The 27,716-nt window shown below is 36.4% G+C and overlaps 1 protein-coding gene across 7 annotated transcripts in view; it reads right to left on the bottom strand.

Moving 5' to 3' along the window:
* PTPRK (protein tyrosine phosphatase receptor type K) overlaps window positions 1–27,716 on the bottom strand; it is a 560,500-nt gene that overhangs the window by 40,858 nt on the left and 491,926 nt on the right. For 5 of the 7 annotated variants that reach the window (XM_082729854.1, XM_082729853.1, XM_082729857.1 and 2 more), the window contains exon 14: window positions 800–938. In XM_082729854.1, the coding sequence (XP_082585980.1) occupies window positions 800–938 (139 nt within the window). The remainder of the gene's footprint in view (window positions 1–799; window positions 939–27,716) is intronic. The other 2 variants (XM_082729852.1, XM_082729855.1) reach the window with 1 other exon arrangement.

The following is a 27,716-nucleotide window of genomic DNA, read 5'->3' as shown; positions in this document are numbered from 1 at the left end:
CATGTAAAGACTTGTTTAAAAGTCCTTCCAAACTGCAGTATAATCTAAAACATATGATAGGAACGATAGGAGGGTTGTATCAGTTTCTAAGATATGCCTTACAGATAATGACATTTTATAGAAAGAAAAAAATTCAAGTTATAAAAACTGTATACTTTGAAATGTTTTTCAGCAGGAGTATACTTTAATCTCCTGAATAGAGTTTAGTTTAAATTCCAGTAGGTCTTAATATCTTCATAGAATTCCAGGAGATGGCGGTATTGGTTGATATTGTATAAAAGACTGATGTTCAATTAAAAAAAAAAAGACTCTTCATATTAATGTGCTGAAATATCGAGCCAGCGAATATTTAATATATAATTTCACAAAATAATATTTAGATTCTTCTCATCTCTTACATGTAGCCAACATGTAGAAAAATAGAGAAAGAGTACAAACTAATTCACAGACCGTAATCCAAGAATCATAATAAATACTTTTGCCATTATTAGTAAATAACATTTCAAAATGTAAGAAATGAGTATCTCAAGTTTCTCTGCATCTGAGAAATTTAAATTCATACATTAATTTCAAAGTTAACTTGATGAAAAATATACCTTTATATCCAAAATCAAACTACAAGGAACTGATAGGAATTTATTTAAGAACCATGAGAAATAGACTCAGATGCTGGCAACATTGTCAAAATTCAATTCTTCTTGTTTGTTCTATTTCAAAAGAGCTCAGAGAAATAAAACAGTATTTGAAAACTACTGACATAAATGGTAGGTGAATGGGACAGAACAAAATCAGGTCTTACCTTTTTTTTACAATTAGTATGACAACTAGGAGGAGGAGGATGAACACCAGAATTCCAGCACTTATTCCTGCTATTTTCACCACTCTGTCTGTCTGCTTGGCTGGGTCTGGAATCACTTCTGGTTCTTCTGTTGCTGCTGCTAAATGAATTTAAAAAATAAATTACTGAAAGCAGCTAATTATCAAAAAAGTGGAAATTAGTTCCAGCCAAAAATTGCTATAAAAAGAGAACTTGTTTTATTTTATTTGAATAAAAAACCTGGATATATAAATACAAAAGCATGCTGAACTACAGCATAAGGAATTTAGGGTGGAGATAAGGGGAAATAAAGCCTTTTGAATAGGAATTTTATTATCACATAAAAATAAAACAAAACCTAGAAAAGACTATCAAAGGGAATGGTGAACTACTTTTCTCCAAATGTCTGTAAAAGTCAGACACAAGATTTTTAGCCTAGGACACGGAAAGAGATGGTGTCAGACTTAGGATTCATTTGTTTGCTGGCCCATTTAGCAAACACTTCCGAACTCAAGCACTTGGTGCTGTGCTTGGCTCTTCATGGTAGATGTCAATAGCTCTTGGCTGGGACACAAGAGGTTAGGTGAAATAACGCCTTGTCTAACTAGTGGAGGTGTCAGGTTTGATTTGAAATAAATGATTTAAAGGAATAGTTGGTTTGGAGGAAAAGAAAAACAAATACATCAAGCAGCATTTCACATTCTCTTTAAAAATAAAACCCAGATGATAAACTTGGGAAATTGAACTTTGAATAGAACTTTGTTCTATTTTTATTTTTAAAATTTTTTATTTCCCAAAAAACTTGTCCCTTCCTCCAATTTCTTTTTTATTTAAATTCTAGCTAGTTAACATATAGAGTAATATTGGTTTCAGGAGTAGAATTTAGTGGTTCATCACAACAAGTGCCCTCACCCTCCTTTTTTAAAGTAGCCTTCATGCCCAGCATTGAGTCCAACACAGGCCTTGATCTCACAACTGTGAGATTAGGACCTGAGCTGAGACCAAGAGAAGGATGCTTAATCAACTGAGCCACCCAAGTGCCCCGTAACAAGTGCCCTCCTTAATACCCATGACCCATTTAGTTCCTCTTTTGCCCACCTCCCTCCAGCAACCCTGTTTATTCCCTATAGTTTAGAGGGTCTTACGGTTTGACTCCCTCTCTTTTTCTACCTTTTCCCATATATGTTCATCTATTTTGTTTCTTAAATTCCACATGAGTGAAATCATATGGTATTTGTCCTTCTCTGACTTGTTTTGCTTAGCATAATACACTCTAGCTCCATTCATTTCATTACAAATGGCAAAACTTTGTTCTTTTTGGTGGCTGAATAATATTCCATTGTATATATATGCACACACACTCATCTTCTTTATTCATTCATTATACCTCTAACTTTTCCCTCTTTCTCAAAGCCACTCCCATCCCCCAGATATATACACAATCAAAAGCATAAACCTTATTAGTCAATTTATAAGTTTCACTAACCTTCTGAAGCTATTTTCCTTTTACCTTATTAACCTTGAAAACTGGCAAGAAAAGTATTTTACATTTTGCAATTACCAAAACTGAGGTTTAGAGACACAAGAATAGATTATAAATTGCTCAAGTATACTAACAAAACCTAACACATCTTCCATCTTCTAAAACAGCATTTCTCAATGTTTCTAGATCCATGGTCCCTCCTGTTAAGAATGTGGGTGACAAGAGTATTACGGGTGACACTCAGAATTAGGTACTTTGGGAAACTGCCTTAAAGCATCCACAACAGCATGAGGAGATGGTGGCTGAGTGAACAAACCCCTAAATTAACCTCATACCTTTCCAATAGATAATTTATAAATTCCTTTAAAAATGAGCTATTGTTCTATATTTTAGTTCTTTCTTTAGCATCTTTATCTTGGCTTCCAAACTCCCTCCCTGTGCTTTGATTCCAAGTTCTGTATATCTGCACATCTCAATATCTGTTCCACTTTCCTGAACAGCCACATTTTCTCCCCAAAAGAGATGGACACAAGATTAGTAATTTTTTAATTTTTCCAAGTATGAAATTAAAAATAACTAATATATCTAATATCAATATCATTTCATAAAATGGTAATTTAAAATAAAACCAGTAGGAAACATAGTTTGAGGAAAAGTGTTAGAGAAACAGTTCACTTTGTAAAACAATTCACTATATCTATCTTAATTTATCTGATTTCAATTGGAGAGGATAAAACCTCCCCATGGTTCCATATTTCATAACTGTTATTCTCAAGTAGGAAAAGCAAGCCTTCAGCTTGTTTCTTCTGGTAAGCAAGGGAGTTTTCCTTTCTGACATGACACTTTCCATATACTCAGGCTTCAGGAAATTTCCAATCTCATTAATTATGAATAGAGGTAGTGCAATGCTTACCACATTTCAAACTATACATTATGGTTCATTTCATCAAGGCATATATTGAATATACTGCAGATCTCTTCTTTCCCAAGAATAATTTTAGAAATATAGTACATATATGCGTATGAAAATAGGTGGAATATATCTCAAAGTTGGATATAAAGGTAAAGAGGATATATGCTGATTGTAATTCTCAAGTAGATTGGTTTAAATAGCTTCAAATAGGGAGACAGAATGATGCAGAATTCTCCAGGAGAAAACTTCAGTGCATATAACAAATCATCATTGTTTATTAATTAATGCTTATTCTCAAAAGGTTCTAGGTTATGCTTGCCTTTCAGAAGGTAATGATGATGGCTTTGTGATTTGACATATCTCACAGAATTAAATGTTTGTGAAACTCTTTGAAAGAGCAATTCTTGTTCAGTGAGGTTAGTATATATTTAATACACCATTTTAATTCAACAAATATAGTTATGAGCTACTTTTCTAAAGATATTATCCCATAAGGAGCATATATCTTCTAAAAATCTTCAAAACTGCTAAGCCTACCAGAAAAATCTCAGAATATATGCAGATGCAAATACAAACTCTGATCCTGAAGTATTAACAGGCAGTCTTTTTTTTTTTTTTTTGAAGATTTTTATTTATTTATTTGACAGACAGAGATCACAAGTAGGCAGAGAGGCAGGAGGAGAGAGAGAGGAGGAAGCAGGCTCCGTGCTGGGCAGACAGCCTGATGCAGGGCTCGATCCCAGGATCCTGTGATCATGACCTGAGCCGAAGGCAGAGGCTTTAAACCACTGAGCCACCCAGGTACCCCTTAATAGGCAGTCTTAATACTTGCTGGGTTTACAGTCAAAATGGCTAAAATTAGCAAGACAGGAAACAACAAATGTGGGTGAGGATGCAGAAAAAGGGGAACCCTCTTACACTGCTGTTGGGAATGCAAACTGGTGCAGCCACTCTGAAAAACAGTATGTAGGTTCTTCAAGAAGTTAAAAATAGAGCTACCCTATGACTCAGCAATTGCACTATTGGGTATTTACCCCAAAGATACAAGTGTGATCTGAAGGGGCACTGTACCCCAATGTTTATAGTAGCATTGTCCACAACAGCCCAACTATGAAAAGAACCCAGCTGTCCATTGACAGATGAATGGATAAAGAAGACATTGCATGCATGTATACATATAATGAAATATTAATCAGCCATCAAAAAAATGAAATTTGCCATTTGCAATGATGTGGATAGAGCTAGAGGGTATTATGTCCCACTAGGTGGGGCAGTCTGGTCTCAGTGAAATAAGTCAATCAGAGAGAGACAATTATATGATTTCCCTCATATGTGGAATTTAAGAAACAAAACAGGAGCATAGAGGAAAGGAGGGAAAAATAAAATATGATATAATCAGAGAGGGAGAAAAACCATAAGAGACTCTTAACTCTAGGAAACAAACAGGGTGGCTGGAGGGGTGGGAGGTGGGGGGATGCAGTAAGTGGGTGATGGGCATTAAGGAGGGTACGTGATGTAATGAGCACTGGATATTACATACAATTGATGAATCACCTAACTCTACCTCTGAAACCAAAAATACACTTTATGTTAATCAACTGAATTTAAATAAAATTAAAAAGAAATACTAGCTGGGTTTAATAATTAAATAACAAAACTGATATAAAGATGATGGGTAAATAATTTCAAATTCAGAGATGGAAGAATTCTTATACGTCTAATTAAATAGATTTGCTGATGAGTTAATCTAAACATATTTTCAGAAACAAAAAGCCAAATATAAAAGTAAATTCCTGACTAAAGACACTGATAACCTTGCAAGCAAGTGTATTCTGGGTATAAAGTAATGAAACTTTTATAACCTATTATGTAAAACAATATTGCTATTTTAAAGTCATAGTCTATATGTCTTTGTTAAGCACTGGACTTCAATTAATTTTTCCCAAACAGTTAAAGAAAAAAGCACCTAGTTCATTCATTTGGGTTAAGTAAGGGTGCCTGCCTGTCATGATTACAACTCTGGTGCAGAATTGCTCATCAGAGCTTCAACATCATTATTAAACTTGAGTATAGAAGACTAATCAAATTCTCCAGGAACATATGATTTAGTGTCTGTTTTCCCTTGATTGTGAATCCCCCTTAAAAATCTTTAGCTGAACATTTACTATTACTATTGTTACCAGTATTTTTTATTAAATGTCCACATAAATTTATTACTTTAGAGACTTTAATCACACATATTTTTTTCTAAGTTCTTGGCCTACTAGAACCAAGGAACATAAATATCCTATTTAAAATCATTCAAGCTTAGAAGATTCATTAATGGAAATACAGAATAACCCCTAAGTGAGCATTTTCTATTTTCTTCAAGAGAGCAAAAAGCTATTATAGTGACTGAACCCTTGAGCCCAGTTTATAATTTATGCATGTACACAAAGGCGATGTGGAACACCTCTTTCAGAAATGCTTTCCTTTGCCATAAATCTTTACCTTTTTTATCTGTCAAAGATTATTCGAAAAGTCCCATTGTTCTGAAGCCAAAGGCAGCATAATTCTTTGGACAATGAGAAAGAACTAAAGGAGTATTTCTTTTTAATTGAGCAAATTTATGTGCTGCATTTTTTTTCCAAAATAGTTAAAGTGACCTCATAAATTGTGTCCTTCCTCCCACTATGTAAAAATAATTTACCTAAAAACTTCAGGTAAAAAATTTAGATTTAAAAATATACAAATACCACCAAAATATACAAATCTACCTAAATTTAAAAGCTGTGGTCATAAAAAACAGTCTTCCATTTTCATGATGTATTAGAGGCGGAAGCCTCTAAGTTCAATATATCAGGTGATCTCATAACAGCTTTAGAGACACCATTATCCTGTAAATTCCACAAATTTCCCAGGTATTTCATTAGTGCTTTCTTTCCTTCTCAGCTGTACTTCTGAAGATTGTTTACACTCACTTCTCACTCATTAATTTAAATACTATAATCAAAGGGAGGAAGATGGCAGAAGAGTAAGGGACCTAAGTTTGTCTGGTCTTTGGAATTCAACTAGATAGTTACCAAATCACGCTGAATACCTGTGAACTCAACCAGAGATTTAAGAAAAGAATTGCTGCAATTCTACAAATGGAAAAGAGACTGCTTTTTGCAAGGTAGGAGGTGCAGAGAGGTGAATCCGAGGGAATATATCAGATGATAAAGTATAGAGGAGGGAGCCTCCATTTCCCAGCCATTTGGAAGTGGTATAGCAGCAGAGCACAATATCGGAACTTTTAGAAGTCTGCTCCAGTGACGGATGTCCCTGCCTGAAAGGCACACAGGTGGCTAAGCAGGGGTGGAACACTAGATGGGACAGTCTGGTCTCAGGAACCCTGGGATCACAGGAAGACTGAGGTGCCTGAGTGTGGCAGAGTTCCCAGACATTGGAGTGGGGAAGCCAGCTGCAATCAGTGAGCCCTGGAGTGAACTTTCAACTCGGGATTGCCATAAATCATGAACCATGGCATGGTCAAGTGACCCCTCTCTTATTAGGGGCCCAGTAAGTGGCAGAACTGGGGTGAGCCCCCCTCCCTCCATGGGAAGGTCTGCGTGGGTGCCTGCTGCAGGAATCTTTAGGGTTTGGAGACTCCAAATGGGGTCATGTGTCAGTGTCATGTGTCACCCAGCTCAGTCCCAGGCTGGGTAAGCATTGAGTGTGGACAGAGACAAAGGAGACAGAAGTGATTGACTGCTTTTCTGTGAGGGTGTACTAAGGAGTAGGGCCCTAAGCTTTTGGCTCTGGGACTGGAGATCAGATGCTGCCATTTTTATTCTCATGCTCTAAAGCAGTACAGAAAGCTTTCAGGGAATAAAACCGATGTAGAGCAATACTGAGCAGATTACTTAGCCTGGTCCCTGGCAAGAGTAGTGTAGTTCCGCCTCAGACAAAGACACTTGAGAATCAGTGCAACAGGTTCCACCCCCAGAAGATCAGCAAGAACATCCAGCTAAGACCAAGTTTACCAATCACATAGAATGGCAAAACTCCAGTGCTAGGGGAAAACAGTATATAGAATTCATGTTTATTTTCCTCGTGGTTCTTTAGTCTTCCAGTTTTTTTCCACTTTTTTTTCTTTTTTCCTTTTCAATTTATTATTTAATTAACTTTCAGAAGTCTTTTAAAATTTTCTTTCTTACAGTTACATTCTATCCTTACATTGTATTTAAATTTTATTTTTTATATGGAAGTTTTTCTTTCCTTATAATTTTGGGATCTGGTTTTCTAACAGACCAAAATACACCCAGGATCTAGTGTATTGCTCTGATCTGTTCAACTGTCTGATTATATTCTCTCTCTGTCTTTTATTTTATTTTATTTTCTGTTTCAGATCTCTTCTGATTAGTTTCCTATATATTCCTCTGGGGTCATTGTTGCTATTTTAATATCTTGTGCTCTCCTTCATCTACTTTTCTCTGGACACAATGACAAGACAGAAAAACTCACCTCAGAAAAGAGAACAAGAGGCAGTACTGATTGTGAGGTACCGAATCAGTATGGATATAAATAAGATGTCAGAACTAGAGTTCAGAAAAATGATTATAAAGATACTAGTTAGTATCTTTATAATCATAGAGTACAGTAGAGAATTTAAAAAAATTCTCTACTGTAGAGAAAAAATATAAAAAATCATAGAGTACAGTAGAGAATTTCTTTCTGGAGAAATAAAAGAACTAAAATCTAATCAGGTTGAAATCAAGAGGCTATTAATGAGATGCAATAAAAAATGGAGGCTCTAACTGCTAGGATAAATGAGGCAGTAGAGAGAATTAGTGATACAGAAGACAAAATGATGAAGAATGAAGAAGCTGAGAGAAAGATAAACTGCTGGATCATGAGGAGAGAATTTGTGAGATAAATGATACCATAAAGCAAAACAATATTAGAATAATTGGGATCTCAGAAGAGGAAAGAGAGAAAGAGGAAGAAGGTATATTTGAGAAAATTATAGTTGAGAACTTCCCTAATCTGGGGAAGGAACAGGCATTCAAGTCCATCAGGCATAGAGAACCCCCTTAAAATCAATAAAAATAGGTCGATGCCTTAACATATAACAGTGAAGTTTATAAATTTCAGAGACACAGAGAAATTCCTGAAAGCAGCTTGGGACAAGAGATCGTTAAGTTACAAGTGTAGAAACTTTAGACTGGCATCAGACCCATCTACAGAGACTTGGCAGGCAAGAAAGAACTGGCAGGATATATTCAGGGTGCTAAATGAGAAAAATATACAGCCAAGAATACTTTATTCAGCAAGGCTGTCATTCAAAATAAAGGAGAGATAAAGAGCTTCCAGGACAAAAAGAAACTAAAGGAATTCATGAACACTACACGAGACCGGCAAGAAATATTAAAGAGAATACTTGAAATGAAGGGAGAGCCCAAAAGTAACATAGACCAAGAAGGAACAGAGACAATATACAGCAACAAATATTTTGTGGGTAATACCATATCTTTCATGGTTACTCTGAATGTAAATGGGCTAAATGCCCCAATCAAAAGACACAGGGTATCAAAATGGATAAAAAGGGTGCCTGGGTGGCTCAGTGGGTTAAAGCCTCTGCCTTCGGCTCAGGTCATGATCCCAGGGCCTGAGATCGAGCCCCGCATCAGGTTCTCTGCTCAGCGGGGAGCCTGCTTCCCCCCACCCCAACTCTCTGCCTATTTGTTATCTCTGTATGTCAAATAAATAAATAAAAATAAAATCTTTTAAAAAATGGATTAAAAAAAGCAAGACCCATAGATATGCCATCTGCAAGAGACTCATTTTAGGTCCAAAGACAGCTCCAAATTGAAAGTGAGAGAGTGGAAAACAATTTATCATGCTAATGGACATCGAAAGAAGGCTGGGGTAGCAATCCTTAACTCACAAATATTAGATTTTAAACCAAGGATTGTAATAAGAGATGAGTAAGCACACTATATCATAATTAAAGGGTCTCTCCAACAAGAAGATCTAACAATTGTAAATATCTGTGTTCCTAACATGGGAGCAGCCAATTACATAAACCAATTAATAACAAAATTAAACAAACACATTGATAAAAATAACATAATAGTAGGGGACTTTAACCACCCATTCACTGCAATGGACAGACCATTTAAGAAGATCAACAAGGAAATAAGGGTTTTGAAAGACACACTGAATCAGAAGGACTTTACAGATATACTCAGAGCATTCTATCCTAAAGCAACAAAATACACATTCTTCTTGAGTGCACATAGAACATTCTCCAGAACAGATCACATACTGGCTCACAAATCAAGTCTCAACTGGTACCAAAAGATTGGGATCATTCCCTGCATATTTTCAGACCATAATGCTCTGAAGTTAGAACTCAATCACAAGAGGAAAATTGGAGAAAACCCAAATACATGGAGGGTAAGAGTATTCTACTGAAGAATGAGTGGGTCAACCATGAAATTAAAGAATTTTTAAAAATCATGGAAACAAAGGAAAATGAAAATACAACTGTCTGAAACCCTTGGGATGCAGGAAAGGTGGTCTAAGAGGGTAGTATATAGTTAATATAAGCCTCTCCCAAGAAATAAGAAAGGTCTCAAATACACAACCTAATCTTACACCTAAAGGAGCTGGAGAAAGAACAGCAAATAAAGCTTAAACCTAGCAGGAGAGAATTAATGAAGACTAGAGCAGAAATCAATAAAATAGAAAACAAAAGAACAGCAGAACAGATCAACAAAAGTAGAAGACTGTTTTTTGAAAGAATTAATAAGATCTATAAACCTCTGGCCAGACTTACCAAAAAGAAAAGAGAAAGGACCCAAATAAATAAAATCATGAGTGAAAGAGGGGAGATCACAACCAACACCAAGGAAATATGAACAATTATAACATAGTATGAACAACTTTATGCCAACAAATTAGGCAATCTGGAAGAAAAGGGTGATTCCTTGAAACTTATAAATTACTAAAACTGAAACAGGAAGAAATATAAAACCTGAACATACCCATAACCAGCAAAGAAACTGAAGCAGAAATAAAAAATCTCCCAATAAAGAGTCCAGGGCCAGATGGCTTCCTACAGGAATTTTACCAAACATGTGAAGAAGAATTAATAGCTATTCTTCTGAAGCTGTTTCAAAAAATAGAAATGGAAGGAAAACCCCCAAACTCGTTCTATGAGGCCAGCATTACCTTGATTCCAAGACCAACAAAGATCCAACCAAAAAGGTGAATTGCATACCAATATCCCTGATGAACACAGACGCCATAATTCTCATCAAGATAATAGCCAATAGGATCCAACATTACATTAAAAGGATTACCTACCCCAACCAAGTGGGATTTATTCCTGGGTAGTTCAACGCCCACAAATCAATCTATGTGATACACACTACATTAATAAAAGAAGGACAAAAAACATGATCCTCACAATAGATGCAGAAAAAGCATGTGACCAAATACATCATCCTTTCTTGATTGAAACTCTTCACAATTTAGGGGTAGAGGGAACATACTAATATCATAAAAACCACCTATGAAAAGCCCACAGAGAATATCATTCTCAATGGGGGAAAACTGAGAGCTTTTCTCTTAATGTCAGGAACACAGATGGCAGGGATATCCATCCTCCCTACTGTTGTTCAACATTGTACTAGAAATCCTAGCCTCAGCAATCAGACAACAAAAAGAAATAAAAGGCTAGACTGAATTGGCAAAGAAGTCAAACTCTCACTCTTCACAGATGACATGATACCCTATGCGGAAAACCTGAAACAATCCATCCCCAAATTGCTAGAACTCGTACAGGAATTCAGCAATGTGGCAGGAAATAAAATCAATGCATAGAAATCAGTTGCATTTCTATAAAATAACTGTGAGATGGAAGAAAGAGAAATTAAGGAATCGATTCCACTTATAATTGTACCAAAAACCATAAGAGGGCTGCCTGGGTGGCTCAGTGGGTTAAGCCTCTGCCTTCAGCTCAGGTCATGATCTCAGGGTCCTGGGACCGAGTCCCGCATCAGGCTCTCTGCTAGTCAGGGAGCCTGCTTCCTCCTCTCTCTCTCTACTTGTGATCTTTCTCTGTCAAAAAAATAAAAATCTTTAAAAAAAAAAAGTAAGATACCTAGAAATAGACCTAATCAAAGAGGCAAAGGATCTGCACACTGAAAACTAAGAATATTCATGAAAGAAACAGAGGAAGACACAAAGAAATAGAAAAATGTTCCATGCTCATGGATTGGAAGAACAAATATCATTAAAATGTCCATGCTACCTAGAGCAATCTAAACATTCAATGCAATCCCTATCAATATACCATGAACTTTTTTCACAGAGCTAGAACCAATAATCCCAAAATTTGTATGGAACCAGAAAAGACCTCAAATAGCCAAAAGAAGTTGAAAAGGAAAACCAAAGCTAGTAGCATCACAATTCCAGACTTCAAGCTCTATGACAAAGCTGTAATCACCAAGACAGTATGATACTGGCACAAAAACAGACACACCGATCAATGGAACAGAATAGAGAACCCAGAAATGGACCCTCAGCTCTATGGTCAACTAATCTTTGACAAAGCAGGAAAGAATATCCAATGGAAAAAAGACAGTCTCTTCAACAAATGGTGCTGGGAAAATTGGACAGCCACATGCTGAACAATGAAACTAGACCATTTCTTTATACTATACACAAAAATAGACTAAAAAAAGGATGAAAGATCAAAATGTGAGAGAGGAATCCATCAAAATTCTAGAGGAGAACACAGGCAGCAACCTCTTTGACCTTGGCTGCAGCAATTTCTTGCTAGACAAGTCTGCAAAGGCAAGGGAAGGGCAAAAATGAACTATGGGGACTTCATCAAAATAAAAAGCTGCACAACAAAGGAAACAATAGGTTAAACCAAAAGACAACTAAGAGAATGGGGGAAGGTATGCAGAAATGTCTTATCAGATAAAGGGCTAGAATCCACAATCTATAAAGAACTTATCAAATTCAACACCCTCGGAACAAATAATCCAATCAAGAAATAGGCAGAAGACATGAACAGACACTTCTCCAATGAACACATACAAATGTCCAACAGACACATGAAGAAATGCTCAACATAATTTGGCATCAATTGAACCCTCCTTCAGGATATAGCACAACTATCCTCACAGGTGTTCAAGCCAAAAACCTGAGCAAAATTCTTGAATCTTTCTCTTATTTCCAGGATCAATACATCTTTATCAACCAAACTGAGATGCTTTTGAAAGTAAAAGGGGATGCTACTAATAATTATGATAGGACAAAGGCAAAAAATGGAGTTGTCCTGGGTAAACACGACAGATGACTGATTACTACACTTTTCTTTCTCATACAGTTAGAGTACTGCTATTTTCTAAATACCTCTTGTGCCTACTTTTCCTATCTCCACCGCTACTACCTTAAGTCAGGTCAACATCACATCTCATCCAATTTACAGAGCAGTCACCTATTAAGTCTCCCCAACTGCACTCTGCCTGTTCCACATTAGCACATGATGTAGCCCATAGTGCATCTGTGTCTTCAACTGTATCACGTCACTCCAATGATGAGAACCCGCCAGTGGCTTCCCTCTCCTATAAAGATAAAGCCCATGAAAGCAGGAACCACGTTTGTTTTCCTTAGCATTGCATTTCTAGTAGCGTCTGGAAAGCCACAGCAGTACAAAGTACTGGTTGAGTAAGTAAAAGAACAACAGTAAGGCTGCTTATGGTAGCTTATACTGACACACAGAAAATTGGACACACAAAAAACAAGGACAGATTTGATCGATATGCATAATCTTGCTTTGGATGCCAGTATAAGCTTCTGAATTGTTTCTAGAAATTTCTAACCCCTCTGCTAGCAACTATACATACACAAAGTTAACTGTTTCTACCATCTGACAACATCTACCACTAAACCAAAGCGCAGGGAAATTTCAGTCATGGGAAGTACAAGAAACTTGCATCAGAGTAAGGCCCTATTTTAACTCTCAGCTCCTTCTCTTACTTGTTGTGCAACAATGAGTAAGTTGGCATCTGTGAGTTAATATTTTAACTATAAAATAAAAATAACAGTAGCTATATCATCCTAGCTTTTAAGAGTATCAAGTGACACCATGATGTGAAAAGTTCCTATAAAATGTGGAACACTGGTACTAATAGTAGTAACAGAGGTCCTGCCACCCTGAGTGGAGATGGCCCAGATGTCAGCCCATTGGGTCCATCACACACAAAAAATTAAAAATTATGAATAGGAGAATTGACAGGACTAGAAAACAGTTTTTAAAAATCTTAACAATCTCCTGTATAAATAAGTAATGGTGAGTTTTGTCAAGTACATGTTATTAATTAAACAGTCTGCCACAGTGGACTTCTCAGCCTTACAGGCATCTTGAAGCGTGCATTATTTAACTCCATGATTCTTTGAAGTCCTGTTGCTTCATCATGTCATATGATCTTATGAAACCTGTCTAGTCTCAGGGGGTTGGCAATAAAAAACAGGGTCTACTGGAGTTTTCTATAGGTGAAAAATGAAAACCGATATAGTATGTATTTTCTTTTAACCGTTAACTAAAATATGGTTTATTCTTGTTTAATTAAGGTATAGATATTACCTGAAAATTTCTGATGTGGAAAATAATAGTTCAGAAGTCTATGAAGCCTTTAAATAACTATGAACTAAAAGTACAGAATAACATTACAAAGATTTAAAATTCATTTCACACTGCTTACACATGACATCTTGTAGTCTTTGATTCTCTACCTTTTAAAAATTTTAAAACCACAGTTCAAGTTTTACATAAAATCCTGAAGAAATTATAGAAACTCTTTTAAAAAAAGTAATAAAATAAGTATCACGTTTTAGAAAGGTACTTGAAGGTTAAAAAACATGTTCAATATTTTTTGCTTCATAACAACTTAATGAAGGTCAAATATTTTACATATGAATTTTTCATTAAGCTTTCCATTCAGTTAAATTTATTCAACTGGGTAAAGTAGAGCCTTAGTGTTTTCTCTTACTTCTTAAACATGGTTAAATCTATCTGCTAAGTTATGTCTGGAGTCTGTCCTTAATTCTCTTTCAGTGTGTTACACAAGACCCAGCTGTCTTGCTTTTTCATGAAGCCTTTCTGCTCTCCTTAAAGGCCTCCTCAGATTTATCCTTTCTAATGCCACAAGAATGAGTTTTCTCAAATGCAAATGTGACTAAATGACTTTCTAAACTGCTTCCCATGGAAGAAGAAAGGCAGAAGTTCTTGGTACAACATAAATGAAGCCTTTAAGGCTCTAATCAACCTTTTCCATCTCATCTACTGACAACTCAAATCCTTTAGGCTATCACATACCCCCAATCAGACAAAAGCACCAACCCTTCCCCAAATACTCCTCTATCTATTCCAGGGTTTGGCAAACTGTGGCCCCTGGGGTTGTATCCAGCAGATTTGGACTGCAACTATTATATGCTTGCAAATATTCAGCTTCACAAGATAATGTTAAATTATGATCCAATTATATACCCACCAGGTGTTTACATAAACTCAATTTAAATTACATCTTTAAAAAAAAATTACATCTTAACACTTTGTATTACCACACTTCATGATTTTTGCCAATTTAGTGGTAGAGACTGACATCTCATAGGCATTTGATTATTGAAATTATCTTTTGAAAAAAAGAAATTATCTTTTGGGATACTTATTTAAAATATTTATACCTATTTCTTCTCTTTGCATGGTGCAAAACTTTGGCTCATATTTTTAGATTTAGTTTTCATCTTTTCTTATTAATGGAAAATATTTTGTGTATGGATAATATCTTTTGTCAGTTACGTGTTACACATACTTTCTATGGGGTGGTTTTCCTTTTACTTTATTTATGACAGCCTGATGAATAGCAGTTCTTATTATTAATGAAGTCAAATATATCAATCATTTATTTGAATTCATAGAAACAATCTCTTTCTCTAAAAGTTTTAAAACTATGCACTTCCTACTTAATCCTGTATCCATCTGAAATTGCTTTCTGAATATGATATACACTAGGAAGACATTTCAGGTCTGGCCCTCCAATCCTTCACAAATAAGTATTCAGTTATCTGTGGACAATTTTTGAATTTATCCAGTCATCTACAATCCAGTTCTGTCCTATATTCTAATTACATAAATGCATGAATTCAGTTTCTGGATTTTCCATTATTTTGTAGGAGGCAATGTATTTATTCTGTACTGATATGACATGGTTTTAATTACCACAGCTTTATAATACGTTACATGATGGGCATGTTCCCAGGCCTTGTCCTCTTCTTAAGCATCTTGGCTAGTCTTTACACTTTGCTGCAGCTTCTTTGGATTAAAGTTCAGCTGATTAATTATCTTTACACTTCTGTTAAAAGTGCTCTGTAGTCCATCCAAAGAGTTTTTAAAATTCGAACAATTTGTGCTTTTGCTTTTTGCAAATTGTTCTTGGTTTAGTTACTCTTAATAGCTTATTGCTAAACTTTATGATTTGCACTTTGCCTCTCTGAGTGTTCTGTACACCACTCTTTTGTATTCTGAACAGGACAATCACAATTTCTGCGGTCCTTTGAGAATGTAGATCTGTTGTTTCTACTAACACTGACAGTGAATTACTTCTAGGAAGGTTTGGTGACCTTTGGTTGTGAGTTAATGGCTTTATGTTAGTCTGTGGGAATCCTGCAGGCCTAAATTGATCATTCTTTCATCTACAAAAGAACCTGCATCACCTTCTGCCCAGTAACCATGAGGGACCATAGGAGTCAGACTACTTCTGCACTCCTCAAGAGTATCAGCTCTATATGAGAGTTCAGGCTAGGCAACCCTCTTATTACCAGCCCAAGCACCTGTGTTTCAATAGCTTCAGCATCCCTTCAAGGACTACCAACCTCTCCTTGTGCTCTTGCTCACTGTTCTTACCTCCATGCATCTACTTTTTTGGGGTGGGGGACAGAAGCAGAATACTAAGTCCTTAGAAACCTCTCCTAGGTACTGTGAGGTTGGTAATGTACCTAGTAATGTACCTAAAGATGTGTCCTATCTAGGTAGGCTGTTCTGCAGACCCCTTCAGAGCACCTCACCTGCCAGATTTCCAAAATGGAAGTCAGACCATGGGATTTTATGTTTTTTCTTGAGAGCTTACTCAAGACCTTAATCCTTAACTATCCTCTCATCTCTAAAACAACAGTTAATTATTTGCCCATAACCCATATGTAAAATTGGATTGCAAATATTTTTTAATAGATCTAAAAAATATGCTAGATTAGAAGCTAATTGAGGGCAGATATAATTGCATTCATCTTTTATGTCCAGTGATTTACAGTGACCAGAGGTTTAGTTTAACGAATGAGTAACAAAAATATTCATTTGTCAAAGAGTACCACCTACATAAACGCTTGTATCATACAGCATAAAAGCATGTTTAAAGTTTTAACATTTTTGAAATAAATACATTAACGCTAAGGTTAAATGAATTAATTTATGAAATCTATAATTATTCTTTAAAACAAACTGTTCTACATAGCAGAAATTGTTATGGAACTTCAATATCTGGAAAAGATAGTGATAAGGGACACTCTAATCAGGTGGCATTAAGTATTTTTGTAATAACAAAACCACTGATCCGGGTTGGAGTTCCAGGTCTGCCACGTACTAGTTCGGGGGCCTTAAGTAAGCTACTTAACCACTGTGTTCCTTCATTTTCTTATTGGTACAATGGAAATGATAAAGATACATATCTTCTAGGCTGACAGAAAGTCTAAACATGTTAAAATACATAAAATACTTAGGATAATACCTGGGTAATTAATAAGGCCTCAGTAAGTGTTAGGGTAAAAATAATCAAAGTTAGATAAAATCCTTTTTCTAAATCTAAATTTCCAAAAATGGGAGTCAGACCATGGGATTTTATGTTTTTTCTTGAGAGCTTACTCAAGACCTTAATCCTTATCTACCCTCTCATCTCTAAAACAACAGTTAATTATTTGTCCATAATCCATATGTAAAATTGGATTGCAAATATTTTTAAACTATAATTAGTATGAGTTCAAATAAATAGCTAATGGAGAGAAGTCTAATTTCTAAAAACACAGAGATACTACTGTTACCATTCATCATTTATCACATATTTGTTGAATACCTTGGGGGTAAAAAGATTGTACTAGACTAAAAACCAGAAAGAGGAACAAATGCTCCTCCTTCAGAGCATGTATAATCTAGAAGTGCAGCCAAGCACTTACATAATTGTACTTAGTAGCAGAATATGGCAAGTACCAAAGAGGTAAAGGTGGGATTCTGAGGGAGATGAAATCATATCTAGTTTGTTGATATCCTAAAACATTTCTTAGAATCGTTCAACATCGAAGTCCAACTTCTATTTTTTTATTTTTATTTTTAAAAGATTATATTTATTCATTGACAGAGAGAGAGAGACAACAAGAAAGGGTACACAAGCAGGGAGTGTGGGAGAGGGAGAAGCAGGCTTCCCACTGAGCAGGGAACTCAATGCTGGGCTCAATCCCAGGACCCTGGAATCATGACCTGAGGCAAAGGCAGACATTTAACGACTGAGCCACCCAGGTGCCCCAAAGCCCAACTTTAATTTTATTTTACTTTTTTTTTTTTTTTAAAGATTTTATTTGTTTATTTGTTACACACACACACAGAGAAGGCGCACAGAAAGGGGGAGCAGCATACAGATGGAGAGGGAAAAGCAGGCTTCCTGATGAGCAAGGAGCCCAATGTGGACCCGATCCCAGGATTCTGGGATCACGACCTGGGCCGAAGGCAGACACTTAACAGACTGAGCCACCCAGGTGCCCCCAAAGTCCAACTTTTAGATAAAAAAAAAAAACTTCTTAGATAAAAAAACTCAGAGGAAGTACACACCTTTTTCATGGTCATGGTATTAGTTATTGACACAATAAAAATATAGCCCATGCTTCCTGACCCCCATTTGGCACCTTCACTTGGGACCAATGTGGTTAGCCACCTAGTTAGGAAGATTTTTTACCACTGTCTTCTCAGAGAACTATACCGGAGAGGTATCAACCTCAACCACTACTTAACAAAAAGAAACAAAGTTGGAGAGATAGAAATACAAATAAATTGATAGTTAGATCAAACCTTTCCTATAAATACCAGAGATGGGTATATAGATGGATGGATGCAATCTGGGAGTATTCTTAGAGGAAGTTATAAGGGCTTTTTAAAAAAATAAAATTATAAAATATAAATTCCATGACCCATCTCAAATCCATGAAGAAAAGGCATGGGTTTCCTTCCTTTCACCAATAAATTATTTGTTGTTCCTGGCATGTTCTCTGTTCATTTCTAGGCTCTGATTAAACGTCACTGAACAAGACAGAGAATATCTCTACTCTCGTGCAGTTTGGATCCTTGTGTTGTGAAGCAGATAATACATAAGTAAACAAGCACCTGACAGTGAGAAGTTCCATGCCAAAAATTAAAGTAGGGAATGAAATAGAGCATCACAGTGACCTTTTCAGGTTTGAAGGTGAGGGAAGACCTCTCCAAAAGAAACATGGAGGTGGATGATGTGGTTTTTATTGAGATGACGAAGGCTGTAGCCTATCAACAGCAAATACTTTGAGTGCCTATGTTGTAGGCATTAAAGTGAGTTCAGAGATTATGAAGATGTCTAGTTGATTAAAAAAAATCTTTTTGAAAGTAATAAAGGAGATCAGAGAATAACAGTAGAGTAGTAAGGGCCCCTGACTGGTTCATTTGGTAGAGGAGGTGACTCTTGATCTTGGGCTTATGAGTTCAAGCCCCATATGGGGTCTAAAGATGACTTTAAATAAAAACACAATAGAGCAGTAAAAATTAACTTGAAGAAGTTAAAAAAAAGACAAATAACATAATGCCCTAACCCAGGCCCACATTTATACTGAAGGTACAGGAAAAGTAAACTATAAATGACGAGGAACTATATCTTCCATATAGTGATTAGTACATGCGGGACATCCAAGCAGGAATGACCTATTAAGACTAAAAGAGGTTGAGCTAAGGCTTACTGAAAAGTCAAAGGAGTACGTTAAAACTAATGATGCTGGATCACATATCCATATATGGGGTTTATAGCAAAGTAGTCTATGGAACAACCAAATTTGAATATTAAATTAAGATGTTTATAAAATGATAAATACAGGTATCTGGAGATGTTTGGTAAAATAAAAAAAAAAGCTTCATGATAATGTCAGTGATTTTTTTTTCTCCTATAAACTACAGGATCAGAAGAGTCTCTCCTTCAGGGAAAAATGTGGAATATTAAAATCCAGGCAGTGCATGTAATTAAAAGGCAAATAAATGCACTTGACATTTTTGTTGGCATAGAACTCAGAATGCCAGATCTAGGCCAGTCATCCAAACATACCATTCAAAGTGCAAACAAACAAAAAAAAAAATGCATTTGAATGTACTATAATTTGAAATATTAGAGAAAGAAATAGAAACCAAACAAAACCTTTAACAGCGCTCAAGTTAGAAGGATGTAGTGTGATCTAAAATAATAAGTATGACTTATCTTTTAACCTATTTATACTTTCCTTATTTGTAAAATGAAGGGTTAAGATTAGCTGCTTTTGGGGCTGCTTTTAGTTATGAATTCCACTTTCATTTTCAGTAGGTCATTTTCCACCAAGGCCTGGATAATTCATTAATCTGGCATATCTCAGGAGAACACACGCATGGTTTAAATCATATTAATAGAGGTTGCACTGCAATTTTCACAGGTGTTTATTTACTAAATTAAAGACTGCCTTAATATTGCACCGAGGAGCCAGATTAAAAAATGATTTTATTTGAGTTCCAGCTTTTCCAGGATAATTTAAAGTCTAAATTATTAATAAATGTTTTAGAATTTGAGATTGGGTTTTTAATCCTAAAAATATCTTTTGGACTTGGGTGAAGAGACAGGAACCACATTTTTAAATGGTTCTTGATAGTCTAAAATGATCTGAGTGTGGACTACATTTCAGGATTTTCTAATCAAAACATCTAGCAAACACTTACACCCAAGACTCTTTAACCCACTACATTTTGTCTACTTTTAAATAATGAACTTTTTTTTTTTTTTTTGAACAGCCAAAGCCCTTCCCTTGTCTAAGCAGGATCCTTTTGGTAGAGAAATTTCAATTTGTTCAGTGAAGCCTTCCCACTCCTTCAATCTCATTTGCCTCTTCTTATATTCCTATGCACTTATTGGTCCTATTTCTTCCCTGTGCCTGAAATCATGGCCTAAAAAAGGCAGGATGGAGTTTTCAGAAGAGCAAGGGTTTCTGAGATCACCATTCACTGATTATATGGACTTGGGGAAGTTACATAACACCTTTGAATCTCAGTTTCTTTATCTATAAAATAATATTCTTCCATACCTATTCTAAGTATTAAATGAGATAATTAAATGAGATAATCTTAAAGAAAGCTCCTAAAGGTTAGTTTACTGTATTTTCCCTATCTTTCTGCTTTGTGAGCACACACTAACACCTGCGCTCTCCAGTATGGCTAAGGATTCGGGAAATATCTGACCTCCAAATTCCTCACTTACATTAGCATTTTAACCACCAACAATCTGCATGCCCCTCTTTGGGAAAGGATTTCACAGTATAAAGGGAAATCGGCTACTTAATCTTTTGCTCACTATTTCCCTGATGCCCATCAGTGGAGCCTGCAGCTCTCCCATACTCTGAACAGTATCTTTTCCTCCTTCATCCCTGTTTCATATTCTACTGCAACCAATTTTTAAATTGGGGGTTTTTGCCATCCCAACCTCTGGTCTCTTACTTTTCTTCCCTTAACATCTAATTCTCAGCAGCCTCCAAACAAGTGACTTCATTTTTCTTTGACCTTTGGTTTATTTACTTTTTCAGTTACCTTCAAATTCACTGAATGTACTGTTCATTTACTTCTCCCACGACTGCTTTGAATTCCTTTCTAAGCGCCTCACTCCCAATGAGTCCTGCTATTGTCAAGGACTTCTAGCTGATGAGAGACAGACACACCTGTGTATGTTCTGAAGAGATCCCTGAGGATCTCTCAGATGCTGTCCCCTATTTGTCCTACTGGATCACACAGCCTGGCTTCCAGTCCTTAGTATTCTCTAGAAGACTTACCTTTCTTGGATGATGATGATCAATCCTTTTCCATTGGCTTCTGTGTGAATTTGCTCTTTCTCATGGAATTCACTAAGCCTTAGATTTTATGAGTGTGCTTCTTTTCTCACTTCCCACACCCCATAGGTTTTCCTATTTGGGGAGTATACAAAGCCAAACTTTTTCAAAGAATATTTTGCTCTTTTACAAAGTTGACACACATACTTGGTAGATTAGGTGTGGATTCCTGTCTCAGCTTAGCTACTTGACATCACTGCATCAACGAACATGCTCTGACAGAGAAGAAAAACTTATAAAGTACTATCCTCTATACAATTTTCTGCATTAAAAATATTGAATTCCTCTTCTTTATAGTGAATGGAGTAGTGGAATCAGCAGAAGCAAGGAAAAAGGAGAGGCAAGGCAAAGACTGAAATCTGGAAAATCAAGTATAATTTGGGGAAAATATCTGTAAATATATTCATAAATTATTAATAATAATATCATGTGTTGGGGCACCATCACTGGATGGCTCAGGCAGTTGAACATCCAACTCTTGGTTTTGGCTCAGGTCATGATCTCATTCATCATGAGATTGAGCCTTGTGTCTGGCTCTGCGCTCAGTGGGGATTCTGTTTGGGTATTCTCTCCCTCTGCCCCTCCTCTGAGCACGCTCTCTCAAATAAATAAATAAATGTCTTTTAAAAAATGTCATGTGCACACATTAACAATTACTCCAAAATTCTTAGCTGAAGACTGATTTCTAACTACCTTGACAAAAAATAAGCTGAAGTTCCAAGTGAAGAATCAGGTGAAATCACAGGATCTTTTTCTTTTCTTTTTTTTTCTTTTCTTTTCTTTTCTTTTCTTTCTTTCTTTCTTTCTTTCTTTCTTTCTTTCTTTCTTTCTTTCTTTCTTTCTTTCCTTTTTTTTTTTTTTTTAAAGTTTTTAAATTCCAGTTAGTTAACATACAGTGTAATAGTAGTTTCTGGTATACAATATAGTGATTCCACACTTCCTACAAGACTCGGCGCTCATCACAGCAAATTCACTCCCTAATTCCCATCATCTATTTAACCTATGTCCCCCCACCTTTTTCAGCAACAAAGTAATTTCTTCACTTTTGCAACAAAATAATTCTTTCAATTTTGCAAGGATAAAGATTAGCCTTTAATTCTTTCATTTCCTTTTCTTAACTTTTTTCATTTCCTCTAGATTATTTTCACTGTGTTCCATCTCCTTTTCATATCGTATTGGATCTACAAGAGGTCACCAAACAATCTACTTGTGTCTGCAGGAAACAAGGCTCTCCAGTCATCTGCACATCCATGTTGCCTCTGTGGTTTCAAGCTGCATTTACAGGGGTGGGGGATGAACTGGCAAAATTCCACCCACTTCTATCTCATTAGAAGTAGACCCAAAGTCAGAGAAACTCAATCCAAGTTGGCACATGAAGGCTGGCCCTGTCTCCTTCTGATAGTGAAATAAATGGGCCTTGACAAGAGGGTGTGAATTCTCCTGTAAACAGGCAGGTCTCAGGTGATGCAAACAGAGCCCACTATTTTTTTCTGTTTGTTTAATTGTGGACATGTTTCACTAACTGATGGGCTGTGGGAATGAGCAGGTTTCACTTAACAATGATGTCAAACCCATGTTGATGGAGACATATTCTATTCTGGGTTTCAACTATATTAAAAAGAAAAAAATATTCTTATCTTTGTAAGGTTTCCTTAAACCACAGAGGGATTTAATAAAGGGAACCAAGCACAAAACAATCTTCCCTGGAAAGGAAACCATACTGGAATTAGGTTCCTCTAGTCATGATATTATAACCCACCTCAATTTCACTCCTTACCCAACTCTAACCTACCCCACAGGCCTAAAGAAATGGAACAGCTGGCTGGGACCTAGGGCTCTAGTTTGTAACAAGAAATGATCCAAAGTGTAACACATTCTTTTGAGGGGACATTGGATGGTTTCTTGAAGGAGTGAGAGTCTGAAGACTCTCAGGTTGCTCTAAGAAAGAAGGAATGGGGAAGGAAGAAGTGATATCCTTGGCCAGGAAGGAATGGACCTGATGTCCTTCATTTTCTTGCATTTGGAAAACCATCTGGCTCTCAAAGTGGATCAGCAAGTCATGATCTTAGGAATCCTTTTGGTTCCCAGAAACATTCTTTAAGGAAAAAGACAAGGTAAATGGTTTCCTATTATATGTGTGCAATATAATAAATAAGTTCAGTATCAAGTTTTAAAAAGTGATAACATTTCCTAGTATGTAAACTAAAGCTACATTTCAACTAAACTATGCAAACTACTAGAATTAACAGGGAATTCTAGGCAACCCACCAGAGTAAAGACAAACATTTTTGGTTGTTCTGCAGAGTTAAGTGAAGATAACCACTCTTGGACAGAACAGAGAGGGTGCCCAGCTTTATTAGTGTTCCAATTAAGATTTGAGAGGAAGGGGGACAACATTTATCTGAGATCATGGTCCCCACTCCCGAGAATTTGTGGGATCTAAGCATGGATGTGGAAACCAGTCCCCCTCTTTAGAGAGCACCTGACAACCTCAGATCTCTAGTCCTCCTGTGTGTACTAACTTCTGACCTTGAACTCACGCTTTCCTAAAGTGAAACTTTATTTATCAAACCTATCTAGAAGATATATTCATGGTCTTAGCCCCAACAAATTTTCTCTGTTCTCCTTCAGCTGTAGGCCTGGTGTTGCCACTCTTCTCTTCCTGTTGTAGTTAATTTTGTGTTAATTATGACTGGGCTACAGGTCCCCCAATATATGCTTAAACATTATTTTGTGTGGGTCTGTGAGGATGTTTCCAGAGGAGGTTGGTGTCCCCAATGTAGGTAGACTTCCTCCCATCCCCTGAAGGCCTGATGAGAACAAAAACACAGAGGAAGGGAGAATAGGCTCTTTCTGCCTATTGAGCTGAGAGATGTTGGTAGGTCTTCTGCTGTCCTTGGACTGGGCATCAGTTCTCCTGGTTCATAGGCCTTTGACTCAGACGAAAACTATACTTTTGGCTTCCTGAATCTCCAGTTTACAGACAATAGATGAGGAATTTCTTGGCCTTCATAACTATGCGAATCAATTTTGCACAATAAATCATGATAAATCTTCTCTCAGTTGTTTCTCTGGAGAATCCCAATATACTACCCTTATATTAACTCCACCACTGAATTGGCCCCCATGATGTGTATATGTTCTATATTTTGCAATGGTTTCCCATTAAAACTCTGCTGGAAAGTATTCTTTTCACAAATATGATAAAAACAAAGGAACAAACAGTTTTCATCTAGTCTATTTTAAAACAAAACTATTTGATCTCTTATTTTTACAAATAGAGAACATCTCTAGGGCAATCAAGTAATTCACAGATTTTAGTCTCTGTCCACCCATATTTTTCTATTCCAAATAGGCATTTAACCTACTCCTGAAGTTAAAAGCTACTTAAATATTTCCAGTCCTAACAGTAACTCAATCCTCTAAGCATAAAACATTTCAACCCATATGAACACACTAAAATAATTCCTTGCAAGCACTGTGTAAACATCTGGACAAATCTTATCCTATCACATCACCATGTACTTTAGCAATGGAAAGTCTATTCCAAGCACATGACCACAACTACTTGCATTGTAAAGGATCATAGTCTCAATAAAAGATTATGTTGCTACGGCGTCAGCAAACCATGATCTTATGAACCCTTTTGTTTGCCAGGAACATTTTTAATGGAAAAAAAAATTAATGGTTCTCTATTATGCATTTGCATTTATAATAAATGTAAATTTAGTTAACAACTATGGAAATTTATTGACTAGCTTCTCAGTGTATAAAACCAGAACTACGTTTTAGCTAATCTGATAATTTCCAGAATTTACCAGTAGACTCTGCAGCACTACCACTATTATTTTTGCAGCTCATTAATATATGCTGATAACATGAACAGGAGAGAATAATATGTAAACTGCATTATTTACCTTTTCAGCTAAGGTCACGTTTATTTATAGTACAATAAGTTTATCTTTGACATATGTAGAATAAATTCTATAAAGCTAAAGGAATTTGTCTGTCCTTTTAAATTAGATTATCTCCAGCTATTTTCAAATCCCCAGCAAATAGTGAAACAGAGTTTTGCATTCTGCATGTATGAACTTGGCTGATGACACAGATTTGCACAAGACATTCTTTCCCTATGAGGCCAAGTTTGGTTTTTCTTCATTAGTTTCTATGAATTCACATTCCAAAGTTTCTGATTCAGACAGACTGTTTTCTCCAACTTTTGTTATATCAAAGTTATTTAAACTGAACCTCAAAGGAGACAAGGCATTCGTATAAATCTTTTGCTAAGTTTTCTACCTTATAGAGGAAGAATACGTAAACTCAATTAAAAGAAGTCTACATTCAACGGTCTGTAGATGAGAAAACCCTGGTTCTATCCATGCTCCAGATACAATGCTGACTAAACAGCTATACCTCAGGGAAAAGGGCATAAAATAATTTTCTATCCATATATTTGTTTCCAATTGCCATCTAACAAATTTACACAGACTTGGCAGCTTACAACAACATGCATCTATGCTCATAGGGTTATGGGGACTGTAAGTCCAGAGCAGGCTCATGGGGCTAAAACCAAGGCACTGGCAAGGCTACACTCTCTCCAGAGGATAGGTTTCTTCCTCTGCTTCTCTTGCTTACAATGTGCATAATTGGATTTAGGGCCCATCCGGTTAATCCAGGACAATATCACCAGATCAAGATCTTTAACTTCATCACATCTGCATATACATTTTCCTATGAGGCAACATTTACAGGTTCCAAGGATTAGGAACTGATATATTTGGGTAGCCCTTATTCATAAAACCTATTTGCTGGGGCACCTGGGTGGTTGAGTCGGTTAAGCATCTGCCTTCCATTCAGGTCACGATCCCAGAGTCCTGGGACTGAGGCCCATGTTGGGGTCCCTGCTTGGAGGGAAGCCTGCTTCTTCCTCTCAAGGTGTTCCCGCTCTTGCTATGTCTCTCTCTGTCAAATAAATTTAAAACAAAACAAAACACCAAAAACCCAAATCAAAAAACAAACCAATTTTTCTTCCCAGTGGGTCTTAATCAGCATTTTTCAAGATACATATATTATATAATCAAGAGAATCCCATAGGAGAGAGAACAAAGTGGGATTACCGGGAGGCAAGGAACAAGGAAAGAAAAAGATTATCGTTGGCCATGTTGGACAGGTCTGCTTTTCTTTACTCCCACAGTTGTTTCTGTTGTCAATGACCCGTCCTCATACTCCACAGACGCCTACACATGGCAGCTACAGCAGGCCCTGTGACTTGCTTCAATACTTCACTCTTCTATGTGTATTGTGTATATGCATTAAAGTCATCTTTCTTTAAATCAGGTAAGATAACACAGTCCAGGCATGACAGTTGTGGCTCAACAGCTGAAGGACTAACACTCGAAAGGGGATGACAATCATCCATGCACTCCAACCTTATTTTCACATAGTCCTTACTCTAATTACAGGAGTCCAATACCCCTATTCCATGTGCTTCTTCATATGTTCTAAGCTCATCTGCATATCCAGACTTTAATGGGTCTACTCTTTGGACCTACCCTCTTCTGCAAATCTAATCTCTTTCATTCCTTCAATGTCTACCTCAGATCTAGTCCTTCCATAAAGCTTTCACCACTTGCCCTAGTAATCGATTATGCCTTCATATATCAGAATCTCATGGTTTTTTAAGACAATTTTGATTATTCTTTGTTTTATTCTTAAATGTGTGTATATTGTCTCCACTACACTATAAACTCCTTAAAGGCAAGAACTGTCTCATGCAGAATTGATGGTCTCGGCCATGATCCCCATCTGTATACATCCACTTCCAGGGACAGAGGCTTCTACATAGCTGAGACTCAGTTCAATTAATTAAGCTTGCTCTTTACTTTGGGCAAAGTATTTCTGACTATATGACTTGGCTTCCCTAGTGAAATTATAAAGCAGAGAGATTATCTCTTCTAATTCCTGGTTAAAAAAAAACTAGTTATGAGACACAGAATACATATTTATTTAAGGATGTGAATTCCTAAAGAGGAGCAAGCTCTAAACTTGAAATTGGTATTTTAAATAGCTACCCAGAATGAAAATTACCTTTTCAAAGAGGAGAAATAACAGTTAAAGTAGAACACCTTACAGTGTAGGCTTTAGTCTTTCAAATGACAGCATTTCTTTGGAAAAAAACAAAAACTATTTTAAAAAGTAGATTCAGATAATATGTGGAATTCAAATGGGAAGTCTTATTTTTATTTTAACAGATAACAGGTAAATATATTTTATCCGAGCCAAGAAGT

The sequence above is a fragment of the Mustela nivalis genome (assembly GCF_964662115.1).
Source record: "Mustela nivalis genome assembly, chromosome: 5".
Taxonomy (NCBI): Eukaryota; Metazoa; Chordata; class Mammalia; order Carnivora; family Mustelidae; genus Mustela; species Mustela nivalis.
This window is presented reverse-complemented; position numbering and strand designations above follow the sequence as displayed.